General features: G+C 40.8%; 1 protein-coding gene across 3 annotated transcripts in view; it reads left to right on the top strand.

Annotated features, from left to right (window-relative positions):
• ROR1 (receptor tyrosine kinase like orphan receptor 1) overlaps positions 1-26,486 on the top strand; it is a 409,096-nt gene that overhangs the window by 225,626 nt on the left and 156,984 nt on the right. Inside the window, exon 2 of one of the 3 annotated variants that reach the window (XM_024233924.3) lies at positions 10,083-10,154. The exons of 1 other annotated variant lie outside the window; for it this stretch is intronic. In XM_024233924.3, the coding sequence (XP_024089692.1) occupies positions 10,083-10,154 (72 nt within the window). Of the gene's footprint in view, positions 1-10,082; positions 10,155-10,250; positions 10,340-26,486 lie in introns of those variants that run through there. One more of the 3 variants, XM_054554399.2, reaches the window with a different exon arrangement.

Here is a 26,486-nt window from a genome sequence, read left to right as displayed (position 1 = left end):
GTCTTTCTAGGGGAGGTGATATCCTCACCAGGTCTCAGCTCACTGTTTACTTGTGGTGGAAAATTCTGTTTTATTCAAAGGAAGAAATCAGATTATCCAGGATCCCATGTCTATCTAAATATCTGGTTTGCCATAAGCCACATAAGCCTCATCACCAAAATCTTTGGTCAGGACAAGATCCTCCAGAACTGTGCTAAGCCCTTTGTCCTTCCCAGGCCCCTATCACAGTATTTATCATACTATACTTTAATTTTTTGTTTACTTCTCTGTGTTCCTACCAGAAAATGAGCTCCATAAAGTAAAGAACTGTCTCAGTTTTGTTCACCATTGTATCCTAGTACCTGGCTAGCACTTAGCTAGTCTGGAACAGAATAGGTGCTCAATAAATATTTGTTAGATGGCTAGATGGATGGATAAATCAATGAACAAACAAATGAATTTAATGTCATTAAACTCCAAATGAACATAAGGAGTTGTGTAGCTCCTTGTGGCCATATAGTTTTCCAAACTGTCTGCTAATATGCTATGGCTTTAGGAAACACCCAGTATAACTTCATTCTCATTGTGTATAGGACTTAACCAAGACTTCATTTGTTTTTCAAGAGTCAAGAACAAACTCTCAGGCTGTCATGGAATTGCAGCTGTGAAAGCATCTTCCTTGTGTCTCTTGTTTCTTTTGAGTGGCATGTGACTTTGAATTGGCCAGAGATGATTAGTAGGTAATAGATGTTTATTGTAAAATGGATTATAGAATATGAAATGAAAATGTACGTGGGCCATACAAAGGGGAAAATGAAATGGCAAACTCCATAAGACAAAGACAGATGACACAGAAGGATGAGTAAGAAGAAAAAATTGCCTGGAGGCACTTTTCAGGGGAAGCATGTGTAAGGAAGGGCAGTCAAGTGGAAATAGGAAAAAAGGAGTAAAGTTTGTTGATGTCATTAGAAACCCGAGATGTCCACAGCTACTGAAAGGAAGTGAAATGGAACCTCTGTAGGGAGCTGAGACCAGTTTCTGAGTGAAGCATTCTGCAGCATGCCTCCTCCCTTTTATACTCTGTCTTTGCCAGCTTCTTCTGAGGCCAGAAATAAACAAATTATTTTATTGTATTAAGCATCCATTGAGTCTCCAGTGGCACCATGGATGAATGAGGGAGTGTTAACTTTGGGTCCACTCATTTGAACTTCTCCTTGGGGAAAAGCAAGATATGAACCATTTTGAAATTTATTTTAGGACTTTCCACTGTCCCTAAGGAGATCCTGCCTCCTTAGTAACTAGTTGGGATGTTTCTTTCTTGTCTTTAACAAACAAAACAAATAACAACAAAAAGAACAGAAGGCCCTGGATTGGAAAAAGTTGCTATGGCTGTAGTGGAGTGAGACCATTATTGAGTTATTTGCACTCCCTCCAATGTGCCATGGTCTTTCTAATACATAGGTCTCCTCTTAACCCAGAACAATCTTTCAAAGGACCACCCTCCTGTCCTTTGGGATTCCTCCTCCCCAAACGGGAATATGTATTCTTCCTCAGTGATGTCTTAGAACCCTGTGCCTACCTCTGTTGTACCTCTTATCACATATTTACCTGTTATCACATATTTACTTTTAGAGCCATGGCTTATTTTAAAATACTAAACACGTTTCCCAATGTATTTGCTTATTATTGCTTCTTACATACAACTCTTCCTTCTAAATGCAGTTTCCTTTTTACAGGAGTAAATAATTTAGCACAGAAGTCTATGCGTGGGTTCATGACAGCTTTATTTGTAACAGCCAGAAAATGGAAACCACCAAATGTTTGCAGTGAATGGTTAAACAAAATGTGGCATGTCCGTACGATGGAATACTCTACACAGCAATAAAAACAAACGATTGATACATGCAACAAAGTAGATGAATCTCAAGGGCATTATGCTGAGTGAAAGAAGCCAGTTTTTAAAAGGTCACATACTAAATGAGTCTGTTTATACAACATTCCTGAAACAACAAAGTTATAGCAATGGAGAACAGATTAGTGGTTGCCAGTGGTCAGGAATGGTTGGGAGGAGGGAGATGGGTAGGACTGCAAAGGGGTTGCACATGGGAAATCTTTGTGGTGACAAAATTGTTTTATCTTGACTTGTGGTAGTGGTTACTCGAATCTACACTTGCAATGAAATGGCAGAACTGTATATACATATTTTAACAATGTCAGATTCCTGGCTTTGACATTATACCATAATTCTGTGAGCTGTTAACTATTGGGAGAAACTGGGTGAAGGGTGCAGAATCTCTCTGGTCTTTACACAGCCTTTTGATGTCTTATGGAGACGTTTCCCCCAACCCCACCCAAGTCCTGAATGGACTTTCAAGAGTCCTAGCAGCTTCTATGGACTGTTAGGAGAAGTATTTCCAGCGCCTTCCCACAGGTAGGGCAGCTCTCCCAGGCTCTAGTAAAGGCTTTAGGCAGGGAGCTCAGTTTTCGCTCTGGCCTAGGGCTACATCTTGGATTATTAAATGAACATTAAAACTGCAGGCCCCAGTCCACAGGGCCCATATTCATAGGCACCTTCAGCATCGGCTTCCACTTTCTATTATCCTTTTTGGCACCAAGAATTTCTTTTTCTTTCCATCTCAGCTATGCATCATATATTTCCTTGTGACATTTTATTCAGTACTCTTCATGTTTTTAGCCTCGTTGTGGTGGTGGCGGTGGGGGTGGTGGTGGCTAGGGGACCAGAAGGCTGTTTCTGTCAGGTCTTATTGTTAACCCCATCACATTGTTTATAATTGCCTGTTTGTGGTCATGTACTCCTCTCCCACCAGACTGTAAGGTTTTAAAAGGTGTTAGGGACCAGTTCAACTTTTTTTTTTTTTTTTTTTCTTGAGACGGAGTCTCGCTCTGTCACCAGGCTGGAGTGCAGAGGCACAATCTTGGCTCACTGCAACCTCTGACTCCCTGGTTCAAGTGATTCTCCTGCCTCAGCCTCCCGAGTAGCTGGGATTACAGGCATGCGCCACCACGCCCAGCTAATTTTTGTATTTTTAGTAGAGACGGGGTTTCACCATGTTGGCCAGGATGATCTCAGTCTCCTGACCTCCTGATCCCAGCCTCCTAAAGTGCTGGGATTATAGGTGTGAACCATCATGCCCGGCCTGGTTAGAGCTTTTTCATCTGAGTTCTTACACATAGAAAGTGCTAATACATATGCATATGTAATGAATGAATGAGTGAATCTCTATAGTTCCGTGGAAGAGAGCCCAAGTATGATAGTTTTAAAGTAATATAGTTTTCAAGAATACAGACTATTTTTATTCACTTTAAAGATGTGTGTCATTGTGGTGCTTTTTGTAGCATAGTTTCTTTAAATACAAGAACTGCATGTGATCTACAAGATGAATTTAACAGATTTTAAAAAGGGAACAGTATCTCCAAAGAGGAAAACAAAAGGCATTTAAGTGTGATTCAAGAAGTATTTCCTCTCCTCCCTTTGTGCTGTGCCATCCTTTGGGGATTTTAGAATTGGTGAAACAAGCATTGATCGTTGAGGAGCTTGGCCTCTGTTATTGGTTCTCCAGCTATGTATTGCAGAGCTTAGAGTTCCACAGGGGACCTCTGGGGCTGAAGGGGGTTTAAGCCAGGGAGTAAGTGGTTATGTCTTTCAGCTCCTTCCCCCATCCCCCATATGGCACAGTTGAAGATGCTCTGTCTCTGCTCTCAGTCTTCCTGGATTTGATGACGATCCCCCTCCCGACCATGACAAGCTGATTGGGCAGCTGCCTTCACATCTCTGCCTCAGGTTCATCAATCATAAAATGAAGATAATAAAGGTACCTACCTTATAGACTGTTGATGGTTGAGAAGATCTCTGAGAACAAGCAGAGTCTTTTGGACTTTGACAAAACCTAGGCACCTTTTCCTTCCTTTTTTTTTCTTTTTCTTTTTTTTCCTGCAGATCTCACCATATAAAAATACAAATAATAGCACAAATTTTGATATATTATGAATTTTTCTTCAGCAAAGTAATGGATTCATCACATATATAATAATTATGCTGATTACAAAGTAATTACATAATTAATTTGTTAAAAAATGATTTCCTACTGCAATATAGGTAGTGTGACTGGGTAATTGAGCAGGGGTTTAAGGTTGCAGGATTGTGCCATCTTCTTTCTTTGTGACTATATTGATAATTCTCTTTAGAGATTACATCAGAAATCCAAATTTGAGGTCACTGAGGACTAGAAGATCCTTGGAGACATTGAGCATAGTACTTTCCAGTCCTGACTATCCCATAAAGGATGAAGAAAACTCCAAATTTTCTCTCTCCTCAGTAAGTCAGCTGAGTCCCTAGTGTGGAGAGGCCCCCTCCTTCAGGACCCCAGATGTGGGGCAATTGTGAGCCTAGGGCTAGAGCATGGCTCAGGCTGACTGACCTCCTTGCACTACTGGGGAATGTAGCCTGCCTGTCCTTTTAAGTTACAGCAGACTCTTACTTTTCCAAACAGGCGCCTTTGGTTAAGGCGATTTACCTGGCTATGGGCTTCTCCACTGAGGCACTAGGGAGAGGAAAGAAACAGGGCTAAGAGCCTTCACCAAACAACATCTAAAGTAACACTGAAAACCAACAGTCTCAAAGCCATCAGCATCTTTGACTCTTTTCCCACCACCCTCCAAATGATCACAAGTGGAGGCCTTCTTTTACCATAGGAAGAAAGTGTGCCCCTTCTCTGTGATTGAACCTGGCTGCTTGGAAATTCCTTGAGTGTCTCTCAAAGCTCGGCCTCTGAGGATACATACCACATCTTATGGCTATATACAGCAGAACATGCAGCTCAGTGAGAAGTCAGCATGTATTTCCTTTTGAGCCACCTCTAAAGTCTGCCTCTATCTTAGAACTTCTGTGATTTTGGCAAAGCCACTTCCCTACCAGGGGCCTCACTTGCTTCATCTGAAAAATGAGGAGATTGTATGACATAATGTTTTAAAAAATTGTTTAAAAATTGGAGAATTTTCCACAGTACCTGTAAACACAACAATATATAGAATAGATAAAAGTAGAGTTGTTCCTTTTGAAGGAGGGTCTATAGAGCCTGTACTCTTGTCCTCTGGAACCCCAGATCCTCTTATGTTCCTCTATAAATTGCTCCAAAAAATCCCGTGGATCCAAAGAATATAGTTTGATAAATACGTCCTGGGCCTTGAGTGCCCACCCAGTTATAACACTCTAGGACTCAGTGAGTAGTCAAGAAAGGCGCTGGGGTAGCCACTTGCTTCTCTTGCGTTCAGCCTTTGCAGCTACTGGGCTGGCCGCTGGTCTTGTGAGTAAGCGCATGCCTGTGTAACCTCATGCATCACTGAATCGGGGATACGGGATGTGGCATGGCTGGGAGCTTCTTGGAAGGGCTTCCACATCCTGTGAACGTTGGGTCTCTACCTGCCAACTGCTGAGATGAACCAGTAATCCTTTCAGAGAGCACAGGCTTTTATCAATAAGGAGGATTCAAGGCTTATTTTTTCCTTCCTTCCAAATAACACTCCCACTGTTGAGGCTTAAATACCAAAACCTTATGGTTTGCAGAATCAGTGCCAAAAAGTCAATCCTCCGAGAAACTGCAAAGATAATAGCTCCTATTGATCAAATCAGGAGGAGACTAGCTTTTGAGGTTTGCCCTCCTGAAAGAGGTCGAGAAAGATAAGGGCTGGAGTTTTCTAAAACATGCTTGGTTTGCTCAAATTGGATGAAGCCATATAAAAACACTTATGTTCTTAGAGAACTGGTGACCAATTCAGGAAAACCTCACAAAATGAAAAGATTGGCTTGGATTAGTGAGGCATGTGAAATGCAGTGTCTTTCTAAGAGCATAGTAAATGTGTTATTTCAAATATAGACAGTGACTTAGTAGCTAACCAAGTACATCCATGCAGAGGATGGCCACTGTCTGCCTTACTAGACAAAGGAGATGTATGAAAGCCCTTGAGTCTCTATGCTGGACACTGTACAGGAGCCTTTTGGTCCATTATTTAACCATTACCTCAGTCCTTTGAGATGGCTTTTATTGCTCCCATTTTATGGATGAGAAAATAGAAACTAAATGATGTTCAGTAACTTTCTCATGATCACAAAATTAATAAGTGTCAGACAGTAGTATTAAAATCTAGGTGTGTATTTCCATTAAATATTCTACTGTCCTCTAAATGGCGCATACACATTTGCTATTACCATAATGCTTTTGTTGAAGAGAGGCGGCCAGGCTGGTGGTAAATATATTTGGAAATGTCTCATGCTTTTGCCAGTGGTGAGGCGAATAGGAATCCATCGGTGGAGATCCTACAGGGTCAAAACTTGTGGCCATGTCTCTCTCTGAAGCCACTGGTGGCCATGGAATTGATGGAGTTCAACTGAGATGTGCTTGATTTTTCTCACTTAATCTTCGGTTTTCCTTTCAGTGAAGAAAAAAAGCTTATTAAACATCACTTTGTGAGGGGAGATGATTAATATTCAACTTTCTACATAAAATAATCAGCCTTTATTTTTAAAAAATATGGACTTGGAAGATATTATTTTTCAGGGAAGTTATTCATATTTTAAAATATTTTATCTGTTTTTATTATCATTTTATCTGAGAAGCTGAACACATGGTTATCTAAAGGAATGGATCTTGAGGCTGAGAACAAAATTCCCCAGAATCAGCACAATCACTTAATGAGCTTGCGAATTGAAATTATCTTTGCTACAGCCCAAGAACTGAGTGGTAATTAGCGTCCAGGGACACGTGGGGAACAATTTCACTGTTAGCAGTGCCAAGAATCTATTCATTTGTCATCAGTCCCAAATTATATTCAATCAGCAATTCAACTCAGCTTGGAAAAACCAAGTGACATATAGCTAACTGTCTATAAAATTAACACTGTAAAATGAAACCTATATTTCTGGCTGTGAGCAGCAGTAAGATGAAGCTATGAAAATATTGCATGTAAATGCTGTCAAGCTTCATCTTAATCCCACCACTTTCCAACCTATGCTTCCTTCCCTGAAAGGCCGCCTTGGCTGCCAACCTTCTATTCCCAAGCTCCCTGAAGTCTGGGTGTTGGAGTGTTTGATGAGCCTTTTCATAGGTGAACCACAGCAGTCCATACTACTGCAAACAAGGGCTGTCATTATTGAAAGAGCCAAAGTGGGTGGCAGCAGCATGGGGCTCGGAGTGGAGTTGGGGTTGGAGTCATATGTGGAGGGCCCTGAAATGTAGACAATTAGCTCTTCCTGGGGAAAGCACCTGCACGAAATACCCATTCTCCAAACAAGGGGTTGATAACAGAAGCACTGCTTTCCACCGTGGCTTTGTATTAAGCATTTCTCCTACTTGGGTAAAATTTTCTTTTTGTTTTCATATTTTGGAATTAAGATCCCTGCCATACTGCCTATCTGACATCTGGTCCCCTTAAAAGAGTCTATGCTATTTTTGGCTCAGGATGTTGGAGGAAACCAGGGCCATTGTAGGTGGGGAGGGTATGTGTTGTTTGTCTACTTCTTTCCCACCTGCCTCTAGGACTGGGAAAGAGGTAAGCCAAGGAGGTCTGCACAAACCAAACAATCCTTTTGTCTCTGCTGTGGCAGGGAGATAAACTAGAAGTATACCTTTGCAAGGTCTCGGTGGGTCAACATCCTGTTCTTATTCAAGCTTAGTCAGTGACGATGACATGTGGCCATTTGGCAGACAGTCACCATCAGTAAATATGGAAATACAAAAAACGTGCTTATCTCTGTGAAAAGGTGAGGCCAGAGGTAAGGTGAAATAAAAAGCCAGGTTTCACAGGCTTGAGTACTGGTCAGCATGGGCTGCCAGAAGGTGTGGAGTGCTAGAGTCAAAGAGACCTCGATTTGAATTGCAGTTCTTCCACTTAATAAAGTTCATCCTGCATTCTATCTCAGATCAATTTTTAGTGGCTACCTAGAGCACTGTGCTTAAAGGACTCTACGACAGATCCCAGGCTTAACAGGCAAACAGAGCCATAATTGATTAAAGATGCCTACACTGGATTGAAGTAGGAGGGATTGATAACTTGTATGCCTTATAGCTAATGACCCTGGGTCCTCTAAGGTCCTGTCCAGCCCTAATATTCTCTAATAATGTTCTGAGTGTGTGTGTGTGTGTGTGTATGTGTGTGTGTGTGTGTGTGTGTGTGTCTGTGTGTGTAGACATAGCCTAAGGGGAGGTTAGTATAGCCCCATTACAATACATTAGTAGCATGGCTTAAATTTTCAAAAAACAAGAACAACAACAAACATTATTTGTATATTACAGTCTATTATTAAAGAGTTTTAACAGCCCATAAGTACTTGTAACAGTCCATAAGTACTTCATAGTGTATTATGTCGTTCAGATTATTGATGTGTATGTTTGCTTTAATTCATGATGGCTTTGAAAATTATCTTTTAAGTTATTTACCACAAATGACTCTCTATATTCAAATACTTAGCTTTCATTTGTCTTGACCTAAAGTTCCAATGTAGAGAAACACATTTCTCTGTTCACAGAAATGGTAACAATTCCAAACACGACCAGTGAAATTAGTTACAGGAGCAATGTTGTTCTTCCATAGGAAGGCTATTAAATTTATTAGTCTAAGACTGGTCTTTCAACAAGAAAAGGAGTTTATGTTTGACTATGTGTGGTCATTTCTGCAGATTTGTTTTCTTGTTAATGTAGTATTTTAGGGGTGAGGTGTATTTTGCCCGTGTTCTTTTTTTTTTTTTTTTTTTTTTTTGCAATTTCCATTTTTATTTTAGATTCAGAGGGTACATGTACAGGCTTGTTATGAGAGTATATTGCATGATCCTGAGGTTTGGGCTTCCATTGATCCCATCACCCAGATAGTGAACATACTACCCAATAGGTAGTTTTTCAACCCTTGCCCCACTCCCTCTATCCTTTTGTAATTCCAGTGCCTATTGCTCCTATCCATGGTACCCATGATTTTGCTCCCACTTATAAGTGAGAACACATGATATTTGGTTTTCTGCTTCTCTGTTAATTCACTTAGGCTAATGGCCTCCATCTGCATCCATGTTGCTACAAAGGACATGATTTCATTATTTTTATGGCTACATAGCAGTCCATGGTATATATGTACCACATTCTCTTTATCAGTCCTCTGTTGATGGGCACCTAGGTTGATTCCATGTCTTCGCTATTATGAATAGTGCTGTGATGAACATATGAGTGCAGGTGTCTTTTTGGTAGAATAATTTATTTTCTTTGGGGTATATATCTTGTAAAGTGATTGCTGAGTTGAATGGTAGTTCAATTTTTAGCTCTTTGAGAAATCTCCAAACTGTTTTCCACAGTGGCGGAACTAATTTACATTCCCCCAACAGTGTATTAGCATTCCGTTTTCTCTGCATCCTTACCAGCATCTGTTATTTTTTGACTTTTTTTTTTTTTTTTTTGAGATGGAGTCTCGCTATGTCAGCCAGGCTGGATTTCAGTGGCACCATCTCAGCTCACTGCAACCTCCGCCTCCTGGGTTCAAGCGATTCTTCTGCCTCAGCCTCCTGAGTAGCTGGGATTACATGTGCATGCCACCATGCAGGGCTAATTTTTGTATTTTTAGTAGAGACAGGGTTTCACCATGTTGGTCAGGCTGGTCTCGAACTCCTGACCTTGTGATCCACCTGCCTCGGCCTCCCAAAGTGCTGGGATTACAGGCGTGAGCCACCGTGCCCTGCATGACTTTTTAATAATAGCCATTCTGACTGGTATGAGATGGCATCTCATTGTGGTTTTGATTTGCATTTCTCTGATGGTAAGTGATGTTGAGAGGGTTAATGTAATATTTTACATTTTAATTTTCAAGCCAGTGTTTTGAAGTAAAAATCTTCAAATCTGGCCCATAGATTGTTCATTTGGATGGCATCTAAAATGCAGGCGCCTCTACTGGCATCTAGAGCCACCATTCCAGTCTAATAAGCTATGGGATTGCCGTGGTCTCTCTCCAAAGGCAGGCCCTTTGGAAATCTCTAATGCTTTTAACAGCCTATAAGTTACTATATTTAATATTGCCCTTGTCTTTCTCCCTTCCCTTCTTTTTCTTTTCAGAAACAGAGCTGTCAGTCAGTGCTGAATTAGTGCCTACCTCATCATGGAACATTTCAAGTGAACTCAACAAAGGTACACAGTGGGGGCACAAAGGGGAGGCGAGGAAAGAGGCGTGAAACTCTGTTTTTAATCCTGGCATGACCTTCTTTGAAATCAACTGTTTTTCAGATCACTGCAAGGAGGTGGGGGCCAAAATAAATCCCCAGCTTACTTTGTGATCATTTAACATTAGATTACTTGGGATTCTATTATTTCTGGTGAGTTTCTTTCCTCTCCTCATTCCTTTTTCTTCTTCCTCTAAAATGTTCCACATGGTAAAAATGCTTCAAGATGTGAAATAGGGTCGTTTCTGACCTTTCTGACACTACACCTAGTGGATCTTATTTAGGGGATTTGATTCAGCCCAAGCCAGGATTGATCAGAGCTGTTTGCTCGGTGACCTTTCACGATGAGCATTTGATGTGCTTGCAGGGTTCAGGACCGAGTATCTGGAATGTTTGTAATTGCCTGTGCATAAGGATGGCAGCTTCCTTTGTGCACGTGGGGAACAGGTTTTTGCTAGGAGATTGTTGTTTAGCATTAATTAAGCCCCACCATATGTTAAGCATTGGGTATTTTATAAAGACCCTATGTCCTGGAGTGGTACATCAGGACACATTCAAAACCCCTGCAGTCTGGCTCAATCTACCTTTCTAGCCTTAGTTATCTTTATTCCCCTTTATGCATTTCCAGCCAAATTTCGATTTCTTCTTATACATCCTGTGCTTTTCTGCCTCTCTGCTTTCATCTTTTCACCTGGATTGCCTTTCCTTCTTTGCCAATACCCATTCTCCCCCTTTTGCAAGGCAACAAATTACTTCGCCTTCAAGACCAAGCATAAAATTTACATTATCCAGTCTTGTCTAATCCCTCCAGCTGGAAGTGGCCTTTCCCTCTTTGAAACTCCCATAGCTCTCTTCTCTGTTCTTCTCTTCACATTTTCTATATGATATTATGCTGATTTGTATACTTATCTCACCCTTAAGCTTAGAAGTTCCTTGTAGGTAGGGTTTCTATCTTACTTTTTTTTTTTTTTTTTTTTTTTGGTCTCCATCACAAAATCTAGCACAAACTCTTATTTGTAGGAAATTCTCAATAAATGTGTGTGGAATGATGAGTCACATCTTACCTGGTGAGAAGCCATAGCCATACGTATGTGTGCAAATACATTCAGCAAACTTACTGAGTTTCTACTTTAGTTCAGGCATGATTCAAGGTTCTGAGATTACAGTGGTAAAGGGAGCTCAAAAGTCATTGTCATAAATGGTCTTTTATGATTAGCTCTCTATTGTCTACTGATATAGTTTGATTGTGTCCCCACCCAAATCTCATCTTGAATTGTAGTTCCCATAATCCCCACGTGTTGTGAGAGGGACCAGGTGGAGATAATTGAATCATGAGGGTGGTTTCCCCCATCCTGTTCTCATAATAATGAGTTAGTTCTCATGAGATCTGATGGTTTTATAAGGGGCTTCCTCCTTCGCTGGGCATTCATTCTCTGCCCTGCCGCCCTGTGAAGAGGTACCTTCTGCCATGATTGTAAGTTTCCTGAGACCTCCCCAGCCATGTAGAACTGTGAGTCAATTAAACCTCTTTGCTTTATAAATTACCCAGTCTTGGGCAGTTCTTTATAGCAGCATGAGAACAAACTAATACATCCACTAATACATTCACTGTAAGTTGTATTTCCTCTCTGAGAAGAGATAAGTTTATTTTATAAAACAGCAATGAGTGAAGTTATTTTGCTGGTTATACTTTACTAGGCACTTTAGGATGGTGGAATGAAGTGAGATGTCTTTTTCACCTTAAATCAAAGGACATTTAGAATATTTTTTCTATTGCCAAATTTGACCTGACATTATTTTTCTATTAAATATTAAATCAGGCACTCCATGTTACTCCTCTCCACCTCCAGCACCAACCACAATGCCTAGAAAGCAGATTTTCAACAAATATTTATAGAATATGTTTAATGGAAAAGAAGAAATAAAAGACCCTGAACATTAACTTAGTACCTGTTCTGTGCCAGGCACTGTGCTGGGTGCTTTTATCTGAACTTATTCTGCAAGTTCCTTATGGTGCCAACAGAAAAATTATATCATGCACACTGCATGTTATTGATCAGATTCCAGTTATGGCGATAGAAAAGCATCAATGTGTGCTAAGAAAGGCAGCAGAGCCAGCAGTCTAGAACCCAGCCTGCCAGACTTGGAATTTCTACCAGACCAGCACTGTAATTAGTAGTAGTTGCCCATCAAGAAAGAAGTAGTGTCAATAGTATGAACCTGCTGGCTGAAGGGAAGGATAAAGGCAGGCCCCAGACTCCTTTGTTTGTTCAACACAGACTTCCAGAGAGTATGGATGGCTTTCTGGAGGTGTGAGGATGCTTGGCATCATCTTTCTCTAGAAGGTAATTAGTGTATATTCTTTAATTTCCATTTTGAATGAGAGAGGAAGATCATTTGTTGATCAAAACCTTATTGATTCCTACTCTGGTCTAGGAACTCTATGAAAATTAGGATATAAAGATAAACCAGGCAAAGGCCCCTGTCCTTCATGAACTCAGAGACTATTTGGAAAGACTGACAGCTAAATGCATAATCAAAGCCTTCTGGTCAATTTGGTAGATTGAGCTTTCAAGAGACACTTCTTCCAATCACAGAGAGATACTAGTGAAATATACAATGAAGAAAATAATCCATTGCCCCGCTGGTACACAAAGAGGTGAAATCCCTAGGCTCCAGAAATGAAGAACAAGTTCAATACCAGAACAATGATCTTTGAGGAGGAATTAAGCAAAAGAGTCCATGATAATTTGAAAACTGTGTACTCCCTAGGGCCTGGAGTTTTAGTATCCCACGAGGATAAGAGTTGGAGCCACAGGAAACAAACTCCCTGCATTAGGATATGAATGAAGAATGACTGGCCTAAGTATGAAATAAGGAAAATTCTGCTGAGGATGTGATACAGAAACCTATGAAACACCTTGGGCCATTGGGATCACCCAGGAGAAATCAAAACCTCAGCCTGTACTCCATGTGGGAATGGGGTTGGGGTTCTTCTCAGGTATTGCACAAGCCACAAACCAAGAGGTAACATAAAAACTTGGCCTGGAATTGATTAAACTAGGAGACACTGACAGCAGCAAACCTAAAACCAGCTCTTAAAATGTCTCAACATCCTCATGCATGAAGGTTTTCCACCAAAGACAAAATTTTAAAAATGAAAACCACAAAACAACAATGGCAAACTCCTGCTGATGTTGAGCTTACTTTAAAAAATTATAATGCCGACAAGAGAGGGGAAGAAAGCCACCATTAGTAAGGGTTAGCAGACAAAACACATGGAAAAGTTCATACCTTAGAAGCTAAACACAGTGGGCCTTCCGCACTTTAGTGTTCATTCATACAAGTGACATACTTCTTAGCTTGGCAACACAAGATTCTCCATGGTATTACTCCTACTGACTCTTCTTATCTTACCTCCAGTCCCCATACTCAATATTCAATTTATTTCAATAACCTGCCTCCGATTCCCTAAACATACCATTCTCTTTCCAGCCTTTGTTCATGCAGCTTCCTCTGACTGGGTTTGTTCTTCACTCGGCTAACTCCTCTTTTACTTAAGCACATCTTGAACATTCCCTCCCTCCCCATTTCCCCACAGTGCCCCTAATGGACATACTTCTGAATAACACAGGCAGTATTCCTTCCTTGTTGGAACCTCCTGGAGGAAGAGAGAGATGATTAACAAATCCTTCCATTAACCCCTTTGACCATGCCATCAACAGTGCTCCAAATTATGGGGTACCGTATTAGCCTATGTCTATCTTGATCAGAATCCTTACCTCGGTGTGTTGAAATTATCTATTTCGTGCCTGCCTCTTTAAAGTCAGGGTTTGCCTTATCTATTGCCTAACACCATGCAGTAGGTAACATGTAGTAGGAAACAAGGCATTAAATTATTTGGGTTCAAATCCCAGTTATGGTGTGTAAATGCCTACCAGGCGTGAGGCACTTGCTAATCAGGTTGCACGCATCATTTGAATTCACACCACCCTTTGCAATAGAACAGATAGGCAACTGAGGCTCATTTGGGCTAAAGGATTTGATGGAGGGGAAGTGCCAGGATTCCCACCAAGGCCTCAGGGCCAGGTCCAAGGACCACGTCCGTGTGACAACTGAGTGCATTCATATCCCCTCCTCTTGTGGGACAAGTTCCCTCACGTGGAGAAGCAGTAAAATACAGTCCATCTCTCGGTGGGCATTTATGCCTTCCTCTTCACCCAGCTGCCCTGTTGCACCTGTCAGTCCTACTGCGGCTCCCCAGCCACACTCAGGTCCCAGTGTTCTGTTAAATGAGTCCAGTCACTGGCATTAACCAGTTACCTGTCTATCCTTTCCAACAGGAAATGAAATTTAAAAGAGACAAGGCCACCCTGGAAGAGCCGCTGAAAGCTACTATTGATGGGTCATGGGGGTAATTTCTGAAACAACTGCTTCAGAACCAAATACCGCCTAAAATAAATGGATCTACAGGGGCTCAACCTCAGCTTCCCCATGAGAGTGTTGGGGTGGGTGTGATAAGGGCCTCTTTCCCCTTCTACCATACTCAGTCACAAAAGGTTTCAGAGGTTCTCTTTAGAAAGCCAAATGTTTCTTTTGGAGAAGGGGCTGGAAATTGCTCCCATAGGCAGCAGAAAGGGAGGGAACCTACTACTTAAAAAAAAAAAAAAATACTGAGGCCTGTTTCCAACTGCAAATAGTTCTCTGTGCTGACAGACTATATATATACACATATATATATGTGTATATATATATATTTGTCCTGGTTTGCCTTTTCAAATGGCTTTCTTTACCAGGTTGGAGCTTTAGCAGGGAAGTGTGCAGTATGGGTCTTATAAACATGGGCCCTAAAGTTACTATGACTCTGAGCTTCCTTTTGCTCACCTGTGGATGGAGGTATATGTATCTATTACTGTATTAATCCATTTTCATGCTACAGATAAAGACATACCCGAGACTGGGAAGAAAAAGAGGTTTAATCGACTTACATTCCCACATGGCTGAGGAGGCCTCACAATCATGGCAGAAGGCAAGGAGGAACAAGTCAAGTCCTACGTGGATGGTGGCGGGCAAAGAGAGAGCTTGTGCAGAGAAACTCCTGTTTTTAAAACCATCAGATCTCATGAGATTCATTCACTATCACGAGAACAACACAAGAAAGACCTGCCCCCATAATTCAATCAGCTCCCACCAGGTTCCTCCCATGTCACATAGGAATTGTGGGAGACACAATTTAAGATGAGATTTGGGTTGAGACACAGTCAAACCATATCAATTACCTAAGGTGGTTTTCCTAGCCAACTAGCATGTCTGTGGGTTTCATGCCCATGTTGTGATAGGATAGCTGCTTGCTCAGTCACAACAGACGGATACATCCTAGACTCAGCCCCCTGGCCTGCCTCTTCCCTTGAAGCTTCACCATCAAGGCCTATGACCAGATTCTCTAGCTCAGGAGTGGTTGCTCCCTCTTGTCCCCACTCTGTTACTTGATTTGTCCTTGGCACATGGTCTATTTAAATGGTATTGACTGGCCTATAGCTTAGAGCTTGATACTTAGCTAGTCAGAATGGGGTGACTGAGTCATTTTCTTGTGCTTAAATTGTATATATTTGGAGCTATGGGTTGAAGGTGGTATTGTAAGGATAGACTGGATCTTGCCTTGGCTCTTGGCAGGTGGCGAGCTGATGAACAGTCTTCCTAGGACTGGGGTGTCTGAGAGCTTATCCATCCTTGTGTTCCATCTTCAAAACTGGTAGCTGGTTGGGGTCGTAAGCAACATCTTTCTAATATTGATAGCACCATTTTCTTTAAAGGTTGTCACCTTGCCATTATCAACTACTAAAACACTTAGAGCCTCTCTAACCTCATATGGAAAATAGAGGAGTGATATGTACTTGAAAGGGCTGGTGTATGAATTAAATAAAATATAAATCTCATCACAGTCTCTAGCATATATAGGTGCTCACTACTGGTAGTTCTCTTGACCCCCCCCTCCCCACCAACTCCCTTCTCTTTCCCAAGGGGAGGGCAGTATGATTTGAGGAAACAGCACTTTAACAAGGAAGCTAGGTTCTAGTTCCAGCTCAGCTCCATCACCAGGTCAATGACCTATTTAAGCTCTGGGCCTCGGGGTTTTCACCTGTTGAAAGGGAGGCATCAATCCTTGTTCTGGCTGCATTGCCCATTTTGAGACTCCAATGCTGTGTGACCCAGTATAGTAGCCACTACCCACCTGTGTCTATTGAGAATGTGAAATGTGGACAGTCCAAAGTGAGGGGTAGCATCAGTGTAAAACACACTGCATCTCAAGGCCTTAATATAAAAAAGAAAATATCTTACTAATAATTTTTACATTGATTACATGTTGAAATGATATTTTCATATATTGAATTAGTAAAATACATTAAAATTAATTTATAGTACCTGATCCCTTTTAATGTGGCTAGCAGACAGTTTAAAATTACACTTCTCACTTACATTTGTGGTTCACAGTTTATTTCTATTAGATAATGCTGCTCTCAGGAAACAATCACTGGAACCTTAGGTAAATGTAACCTGTGTTTCCTCCTTGCAGCATAAAGAAATGCTCTCATATCCATTCCAGCTTCAAAATTCTAGGAACTACTTTTTATAAAAAGAAATGTTTCTAAACACTGATTTTGTGTGTGTGTGTGTGTGTGTGTATAATGCTTTATGTACCCTAGAACTTAAAATATAATAAAAAAATTATATATAAAAATATATATATATATAAAGATTTTATGTGTAAGGGATTATCATTACTGGTATAGTCTGATCATTATTATAACTAGATTACAAATTGACCACTAATATGATTAGAGACAAGCAATATCTGGAGTAATTTCTCATCTGTGGAGAAAAATATTGTGGGTTGAAAGCCGAAAAACACATAGGGATTATTTTTTTTTTCTTTTGAGACAAGATCTTATTCTGTTGCCCAGGCTGGAGTCCAGTGATGTGATCATGGCTCACTGCAGCCTCCATCTCTCAGGCTCAAGTGATCCTCCTACTTCAGCCTCCCAAGTCGCTGGGACCACAGGTGCACCTCACCATGTCCAGCTAATTTTTGTATTTAGAGACAGGGGGGTCTCACCATGTTTCCCAGGCTTGTCTTGAACTTTTAGGCTCAAGCAATCTGCCCCCTCGGCCATCCAAAGTGCTGGGATTACAAGCATGCGCCACCACACTCAGCCAGGAACACCTTCCTGATAGGAGAGCAGAGATTTGGATATATGCGGGGAGCTTCTTGCCTGCTGTATATCTCCTGTATCCCTTTGCTGGCAACCAGCTCTTATTCCCTTTGCTTACACCCAGCATAGAAGCATGCAACATGAAAATCAGTTCCCTTCAACCAAGCAGCTCTCTCTCTCTCTAAGACCAGTATTAATCCTCTTTGACAAGTCTATTCACTAAGGCATCGTCAAGATGAGGGATATGGAATTCTATCCGGAAATAGAGGGAAAATGACCCTTTATGGTCCATCTTGATTCTTCAAAACATGCTTAAAGGGGAGAGATTTGCCATCAGCCCCCCTGCCATCCAGCCATCAATGGAGCAGAAAGGGTCTTCCTCACCATGTAGGGGTCTTTCCAGCTGGTTATTCCAGCTCTTGACACCCAAGCCCTCCCATCATTCCTCATCTCCCCATCTGTGCTGTTAGGGGGGCATTCAGCCTAGAGGAACGAGGCCCTGGGGGTGCTCCGCAGATGGCTGTGTGAGCAGCATAGAACCCCACCTCCATCCTCCCAGCAACCGCTGCCGCAGCCCAGGCAGTTGAGCAACCGCACAAGCTTGGAAGTGTTTGTGCTCCTGTTTTTACCATTTAGAATGAGGAGAGAGCTCATCTACCTTATATCTTGAGTCTCAGATTCCTTACTCCCTTGGTACTATTTTCAGTAATTACTGGCTAAGACAAGGCACATTTCTGGACTCATAAATAATAAGGCAGTCACAGAGAAAGAGTGTCTGGCTTTTTCCCAGGCTGTTTTTTCCTTGCCTGTGTGTCTTTTAGTTTGAATTTAAGCCTATCTCCTCCTGTTGCACCCACTTCAAAAATGGCTTTAGAGTTTGGCCTCAAGGTACTTCCAGAAACCTATGGACTGGGGTCCTGCTCGCAGGGATCATGGAAGTCTTTCCTAGCCCTGGGCCCACAGCTTTGGTTAACCTTATCTAAAGACTTGCTGGGACTTTCAGACTTAAAAGGTCTGCTTGGTTAAAGGGAGGGGAAACAGAGATTATACAAAGTGCTTTACCATGGGGGCTCCTCCCTCAGTTTCCTGCTTCTCTTTCTCCACCTTTGCTTGTTGTGCTCTAAAACCAAACTGTTCATTGTTCCTCATCCTATTTCAAGCATCTGTGCAAACCTTACTATTTGCTCTGATGAGAACACCCTCCCCTAACCTTTTGTCATTGTTAAAGACCCAGCTCATACTTCACCACTTCCAAGAAGCCTTCCCTGACTCCACCTTCTCCCACTGGTGATCACACCTTGTTCCTCCACATGCCAGGTGATGCTTGTTTGCATGTATGTTCTTCCTCTTCTCCCCATTCTTCTTTCCTCATGCAAGAAATTTTATTGAAGATCTTCGTCATTTCAAGCAACGCCCTCATGTGTCTCCCATTCAAACAGAGGTTGACCAGGAAAAGCAGTACGGAGAGGGCTTTGAGACAGAAAAGAGCAGCATGTCAAGCTGTGAACTTCTTGAGATCAGAAGTCATGTCTTCTTTATGCATCCTTATCTCTCCAACATCTAGTGCAGTTGTTTGAATAAAGAGAGAAATGAATGAGTGGTGAAAATCAGAATATGGGAGCCAAAAGGTACTTTAGCTGTCCTCAAGCTTTGGTGGGTGTTAGAATCACTTGAGAGACCCGGGTTCATTGAATCAGGCTAGATCCTATTCCCCTCCATTTTTACCACCTTCCAGGTGACTCTGATGCCCACTAAAGTTTGAGGACCAGTGATAGAGCAGTAATTCTTAACCTCAGCTGTAATTGGTATCACCTGGGGAATTTTAACAATTACTAATGCCTGGGTCTGTTCTCCTCCTCCCCTCATTCTTATTTTATTGATCTGGTGTGTAGCCTGTGATTTGAGAGGTTTAAAAAGTCTCCAGGTGATTCTAGTGTGCAACAAAGTTTGAGAATCACTGCTTTAGAGTTCTTCTAGGCTAACCTGCCCTGTAGTTCGACTCTTCATAATATTCTAACAAGTGATTAATACAAGTATAGGTGCTTGGCACTTTGTCAATTTCTGTCCTCAATTTTCTGAGGTAATGTAGACAAGACCTGGGCTTGGAGTGAGAAGTCCTTGGTTTATATTTAAGCTCTGTGGCTAACTCCAGATTCTTGAATATTAAGATCTGGATTTTTTTCCCCTTCTGTAAAATGTGGAGAATACCAGCCTTCAAGGGCTGTTGTAAGTACAGAATGTAATGACATATGTGAGACGGCTGAGCGCAAGCCCCAGAACTCATAAAATAAATACAGAGAAGGGTGGATTGATAGTGATATTGATATATTTTTAAAATATCTGAATGTGTTGGCATAACTCCATCGCTTGTTCCTTATGGACATCGGGAGTAACACCTCCCTTTCTCATGAGATAATACCAATTATTAATAGCTACCATCTATTGAGGGCTTATGATATGCCAAGAACCATGTTAAGTGATTTACATGGATTGTCACATTTAATCCTCATAATAACTCTGAGATACTGTGACAGATTTACAGATGAAAAACTGAGCCTTAGAGAAAAATCTTATTTTGAATAGTGACATCCTGCCTGAAAAAGATGTGTCCATGTCCTAAACTCTGGAACCTGTGAATTTTTCTTTATTTGGAAAAGGGGTTTTGCACGTGTAATTAAATTAAGGATCTTGAGATGAGATTATCCGGCATTATCCTGAGAAGCCTAAATGCCTACAAGTGTCCTTATAAGACAGAGACAGAGGGAGTTTTTAGATGGACCCACAGTGGAGAAAGCAATGTGAAAATGAAAGCAAAGATCACAGTGATGCAGCCACGAGCTCAAGAATGCCAGGGCCCTCAGAAACTAAGAGACAAGGAATGAATTCCACTCCAGGGCCCCCAGAAAGAGTGTGGCTCTGCTGGATTTTGTACTTCTAGCCTCCAGAAATGTGAAAGAATAAATTGCTGATGCTTTAAGCCACTAAGTTTGGGATAATTTGTTAAAGTAACATCAGGAAACTAAGAGAGATTTAAGCAACTTGCCCTACGTCAAAAAGCAGTGAACCCAGAATTCAAACCCATGTTCTTAATCAATATATTATATTGCCTTTAAGCTGAATTGAACTTTGTAATAAAATGTCTTAGATTCATTTATTCAACAAATGTTTATTCAGTGCCTACCATGGGCAAGGCCTGTACTGGCTGAAGATACAAAAATGAAAAAGGCAGAAACATTCTTCCCTTTGCATACTCTACAATTTAGTGGAAGAGAAAAACTTTAGACAAGTATTTTCACATACACGGAAATACTGAAAACCATTTAATTCCAGCAGTGATAGTGCTGCAAAGGAGATGAATGAAAAATGTAAGACTTATCCTGGAATATAGGATCAGATCCATCCTAGGTAGGCCCAGCTAATGGCTGAGGTAGACGTCAGCTCTTCATTCCCTCTGGCCTGTTTACTGAGGGTTTGAGGGCTTACAGCTCCACTTTAGCCCTCCTGAGCTTGCAGAAGTTGGTCCACAAACAGATTACTTGGGGATAAAGACCCACAAAAGAAGAAAGGCAGTAAAGAATTCAGCAGACAGCGAGCTCTGCAACCCGTTGCAGACATTATTATGAGGCAGTGGAGTGTGTGAAAACTTCTTTTAGACAAACTTCGAAAATGTTGCGTTCCTGTACCAAGCAAGATTTCCTGTAGGGTCATGAGAAGCTCACTAATCATCTCTTTAGTTCCAAGCTATATTACTTCAGGGAAGTTTCTGTCAAGGCTTCATGCTTAAGTATCTCTTTGTCTGGGTTTATTCTGTCAAATGCTTATTTGCTTAAAAAAAAAAAATGCCCCAAGCCTTAGCTGGTCTAGCGGCTTAGGAAGTTCAAATCCCCGCATACCTCAGAGGCCTCCTAGCCTCTGCCCCAATTGCTGCAAATAACTTATTTTCTGACCCTTTTCAGCAAATGATTTCATTATCTGTGGGCCCAAAGTCAGACCAAACGAACTCTGGCCGTTGGACTATGGTTGTATAGAATTAAAACTGACCTACAAGATTTTTCTATCCATGGTCTTGTCTTCTGAACTCAGAGACCTGAATTCTTCCCAAAGATCCTTCCTAGGACTCTAATTTCAACCCCAATGTCCTCGATAGTTACATTCACTTATACATTCAACAGGTATTTATTGAGTGCCAGCCATGTGGCAGGCACTGTGCTGATACAGAGGTGAAAATACAAAATTCCTGTCTCATGAACCTCACTTTCTGGTGGAGTTAGCAAATCCCTGTGTAGGAAGTACTGTTATACCTGACACTTCCTGAGCACCATTTAATGTGCCATAAAAACTCTGCAAGGTAGATACTATTATGTCCATTTCACAGGCAGGAAAACAAGTTCAAGGTAAAGTGACGCAGCTAGTAAATGGCAGAGCCAGAATTCAAATCCAGGCTTTCCTGGCTACCAAGTCCATGTTCTCAGTGACTATTTATTTCTAAAATAATAATCTGTGTATATAGGGAGGAAAGAAGGAACGGGCTTAGAAGGCTTTTTGCTGGTAGGATATCCTTTCTGGAAGGGGATATTCTTGATTACCCTTAGGTGGTTTTTCTTATTTGTCTTTTTTCTTTGATTTTCATATTTTCTTTAATAAATATCCTATACTCTTGTAGTCAAATAAAAAAATAAGTAGAAGACATAAAAACTGTAAAACTCATATATACCCCCAAAGAACTGAAAACAGGTATTCAAACAAATGCAGGTATGCACATATTCATAGCTGTATTACTCACAATAGCCAAAAGATGGAAGCAGCCTAAATGTCCATCAGTGGGATGACTGGTAAACAAAGAATGGTACAGACATACAATGGAATATTACTTGGCCATAAAAAGGAATGAAGTTCTGATACATGCCATAACATGGATAAATCTCAAAAACACTATGCTGAGTGAAAGAAGCCAGACCTGAAAGGTCACGTGTATGATTTCATTCATGTGAAATATTCAGAAGAGGTAAATGCGTAGAGGCAGAAGTTGAATTGGTTGCCAGGGGCTGGCTAGAGTGGGAAAAGGGAGCAATCGCTTTATAGGTACACACTTTCCTTTTGGGCTGCCAGATCTGTTTTCCAATTAGATAGAAATGGTGGTTGTACAACATTGTCAGTATACTAAATGCCACTAAATTGTTCACTTTAAAACAGTTAATTTTATGTTAAGTGACTTTTGCCAAAGTAAAACAAAAATAAGAAAACTCTAAATAAACAAAACAGTCACATTGAAGAGCTTTGGTCTTGCTATTCTTCTGTACTGCCGGTTCTCTGAGGGCTACAAAAATGAATTTAACATTGCAACGCTAACTGTTTTTACTTAGTGCTACAGCCCCATTTCCCCGTAAGAGCCCTGGCATGTCCACTAATAAGGTAACCCTAGGCCATTCACTAAACCTCTCTGGACTTCTGTGTCCTCAGTTGTCACACAAGGGTAAAAATGTCCACATGAAGTCATTCCAGATCCTAATATGATAATATTGTGCTTCGTAAAATGTAAATTGACTTGAATATGTGTTTCTTTATTTTTACATCAAGAAACAGTAGGTGATCTGAAATTATCTCTGCTTACCAAGCATCTGTGTTAAAAGAACTGTGAGCATAAGGGGTGAAATCTTGGTAAAGTGTCTATTTAGAGGCCATGCTTTCTGTTGATGTTGACATTGCTGTTTTTTGTTTGTGGGTGTTTTGTTTTTGTTTTTACTTTATAATAACATTTATTCATGTAAAAAGGAATGTTTGGGCTGGGGCTAGGAGAAATGTTGAGGTAATGGAAAACTCTAACAATGTGATCATCCATTGAAGACACGAGCTCAGGGAAAGCCTTTCTACTGGTGACAGGCATTTTTCTGCTAAGGATTCCCAATAGGAATCAAATACTGCTGAAGATAGTAGAATCAGACTTTTGTGCTGGATTGCAGGTAAACCCTGGGTAGACCTTGAGATACTGCCCTTGCAACGGTGCTGGGTAACAGAAGGATGCTAGCATCCTGCATCGAGTCAGAGGAGCTCACCGTAGCCCATCCCTCCAGTCCACCCAGACTAGCTAGACAGTGCCTTCTTAGCTCTCAGCAGCCCTCATCCTGCTGAGAGAGGAATTTGGAGACGACCTGGGGAAACCTTGAAAGACCACCTCAGAATCCAGCTAAACAGCTTGGGTCCTCTTTCCCAGGGTCAGTTGAGGCAGGAGACTAATAGCAGGAAGATAGATGGCTCCCAGCAGTTCAGCTCTTTTAAGGTAAGGTGGGCCTGATGTGTCACCTGTACCGTTTATTGCCCTTATCCTTAAATCATTTTCTTCCTTTAAAAACAAAACAAAATAAAACACTAGCTCTTGCAATATCTAAATGTATTTATTTATTGTAGAAAATCTAGAAAATGAAATGAAGCCAAAATTATGTTACTGCTAACAAACAGGTGCTCTTTTAGTCTTTTTAATGCATATATTTTTACAGGTATATTTACTGAAATGGAATCATATTGAGCCATTCTATTTGTAAACAACATTTGTCCCTTAGAAACAAATTTGCAAACATCTTTCTGTGTCATTAAATATTTTTAACATCATTTTTATTGGCCATATTAAATGTTGATATGGTTTGGCTCTGTGTCCCCACCCAAATCTTATCTTGAATTGTAATCCAAATTGTAATCCCCACATGTCAAGGGAGGGACGTGGTAGGAGGTGATTGGATCATGGGCGCAGTTTTCCTCATGCTGTTCTTGTGATAGTGAGTGAGTTCTCACGAGATATGTTGGTTTAAAAGTGTGTGGCAGTTCCTCTCTCTCTTTCTCTCCTGTCACCTTGTAAAGAAAGTGCTTGCTTCTCCTTCACCTTCTGCCATGATTCTAAGTTTCCTGAGGTTTCCCCAGCCATGTGGAACTGTGAGTCAATTAAATCTCTTTTCTTTATAAATTATCCAGTCTCAGGTAATTCTTTATAGCAGTGTGAAAATGGACTAATACAAATGTGGGCTGGGCGCAGTGGTTCATACCTGTAATCCCAGCACTTTGAGAGGCTGAGGCAAATGGATCACCTAAGGTCAGGATTTCAAGACCAACCTGGCCAACATGGTGAAACCCTGTCTGTACTAAAAATACAAAAATTAGTAGGGCATGGTGGCGTGCACCTGTAATCCCAGCTACTTGGGAGGCTGAGGCAGGAGAATCACTGGAACCTGGGAGACGGAGGTTGCAGTGAGCCGAGATTGCACCACTGCACTCCAGCCTGGGAGACAGAGTGAGACTCCGTCTCAAAAAACAAACAAACAAACAAACAAACAAACAAAAAACAAATGTGTTCCATTGTAGAGGTATTCAGTAATTTACTGAACCTATTATCACCTATTGTTGAAAAGTTAGAATTATTCTAGCTTTGTGTTATAAATAGTAGGGTGATGAAAAATGCCTTAAAGGGCCCAGGACAGTATCTGGCCTCATGAAGGTACCTACTACACAGTGTTCTCTTAAATCTCTCTGCATATTTACATCCCTAGCAACACTGCAGGAGAATGTCCTATTCTACTACTTACCTTCACTCAAACTAAGTATTGTCATTTTCTTGGTTGTTGTCAATTTTAAAAGCAAAAAAATGGTATGTCATTGTTATTTTAAATTCCATTTCTTTGATAACTAAGGTTGAATTTTTTATGTTTAGTAGCCAGTTTATCTCTAACATATTCATTTCTTTTTCTCATTCTACTATTAAGATACTTATCTTTTGTTTGAAATCTGCATTATTTCTAGTTTAACTTTTATTTTTGTTTGCATGTATATTTTAACATGGAAAAATTTTATTTTTATGAAATTGAATCTATCAATCTTTGACTTTGGTGTCATGCTTAGAAAAGCCTTCCATTCTCCAAGATGATCAAAACAGTCACTTATATTTTCTTTAAGGTGTTATAAGTAATCACTTCCTTTTCAGTCTGAATCAAATTGAGCAATATTTCCAGCCCTAGGAAGGGCAGCAGATTAGTCTGGTGCCAGAGACAACTTTTCTCCACAACCTAGACTCAGGGAATCTCCAAGTTGAATGACCTCTAGGAGTCGTATAATGTGAGTTCCTGGCTGATACGTGATTCCCGTCTTCCAGAAGCCTGATAAGTGGTGGTTCCTCGCTTCTATACTACTGGTGGGAGTATAAACTAGTACAACCACTATGGAAAAAACGGCATGGAGATTCCTTAAAAAACTAAAAATAGAACTACCATTTGATCCAGCAATCCCATTACCCAGAGGAAAAGAAGTCATTATACAAAAAAGATACTTACACACACATGTTTATAGCAGCAGAATTTGCTATTGCAAAAAATGTGGTATCAGTCCAAATGCCCATCAGTCAATGAGTGGATAAAGAAATTGTAAGAGAGAGAGAGAGAGAGATATATGTATATATACACACACACACATATATACATATAGATATATATATACACATATACACATTCACATATATATATGATGGAATACTTCTCAGCCATAAAAAGGAATGAATTAATGACATTTGAAGTAGCCTGGATGGAAGTGGTTACTGTTATTCAAAGTGAAGTAACACAGGAATGGAAAACTAAACCTTGTCTGTTCTCACTCATAAGTGGGAGCTAAGCTATGAGGATGCAAAGGCATAAGAATGATACAATGGACTTTGGAGACTTGGGGGAAAGGGTGGGAGGTGGGTGAGGGATAAAAGACTACTAATTGGGCTCAATGTTTACTGCTCAGGTGATGGGTGCACCAAAATATCCCAAATCACCACTAAAGCACTTACTCATGTAACCAAATACCACCTGTTCTCCCAAAACCTATGGAAATAATTTTTTAAGTGGCGTTTCCTTCTAGCTCAACACTTTCTTAAGTGACATTACACAAGAATAACCTATTCTTCTTTTTGAGAAACTCTAAAATTAGGTAGGTCTTTCTTATGTTGAGCCAACTGGTCTTCATTCTCACTCTTCTGTGTTTTATTCCCTCTTCTGCTCAGAAAGTGGCTGGGAGCTGTTATCTGGACTTAGCAGTAAGATTGGCCTGAGTTTCTAATCTTATACTCA

Source organism: Pongo abelii, chromosome 1, assembly GCF_028885655.2.
Source record: "Pongo abelii isolate AG06213 chromosome 1, NHGRI_mPonAbe1-v2.0_pri, whole genome shotgun sequence".
NCBI lineage: Eukaryota > Metazoa > Chordata > Mammalia > Primates > Hominidae > Pongo > Pongo abelii.
Note: the sequence above shows the minus strand (reverse complement) of the source record. Positions and strands in the feature narration are given on the sequence as shown.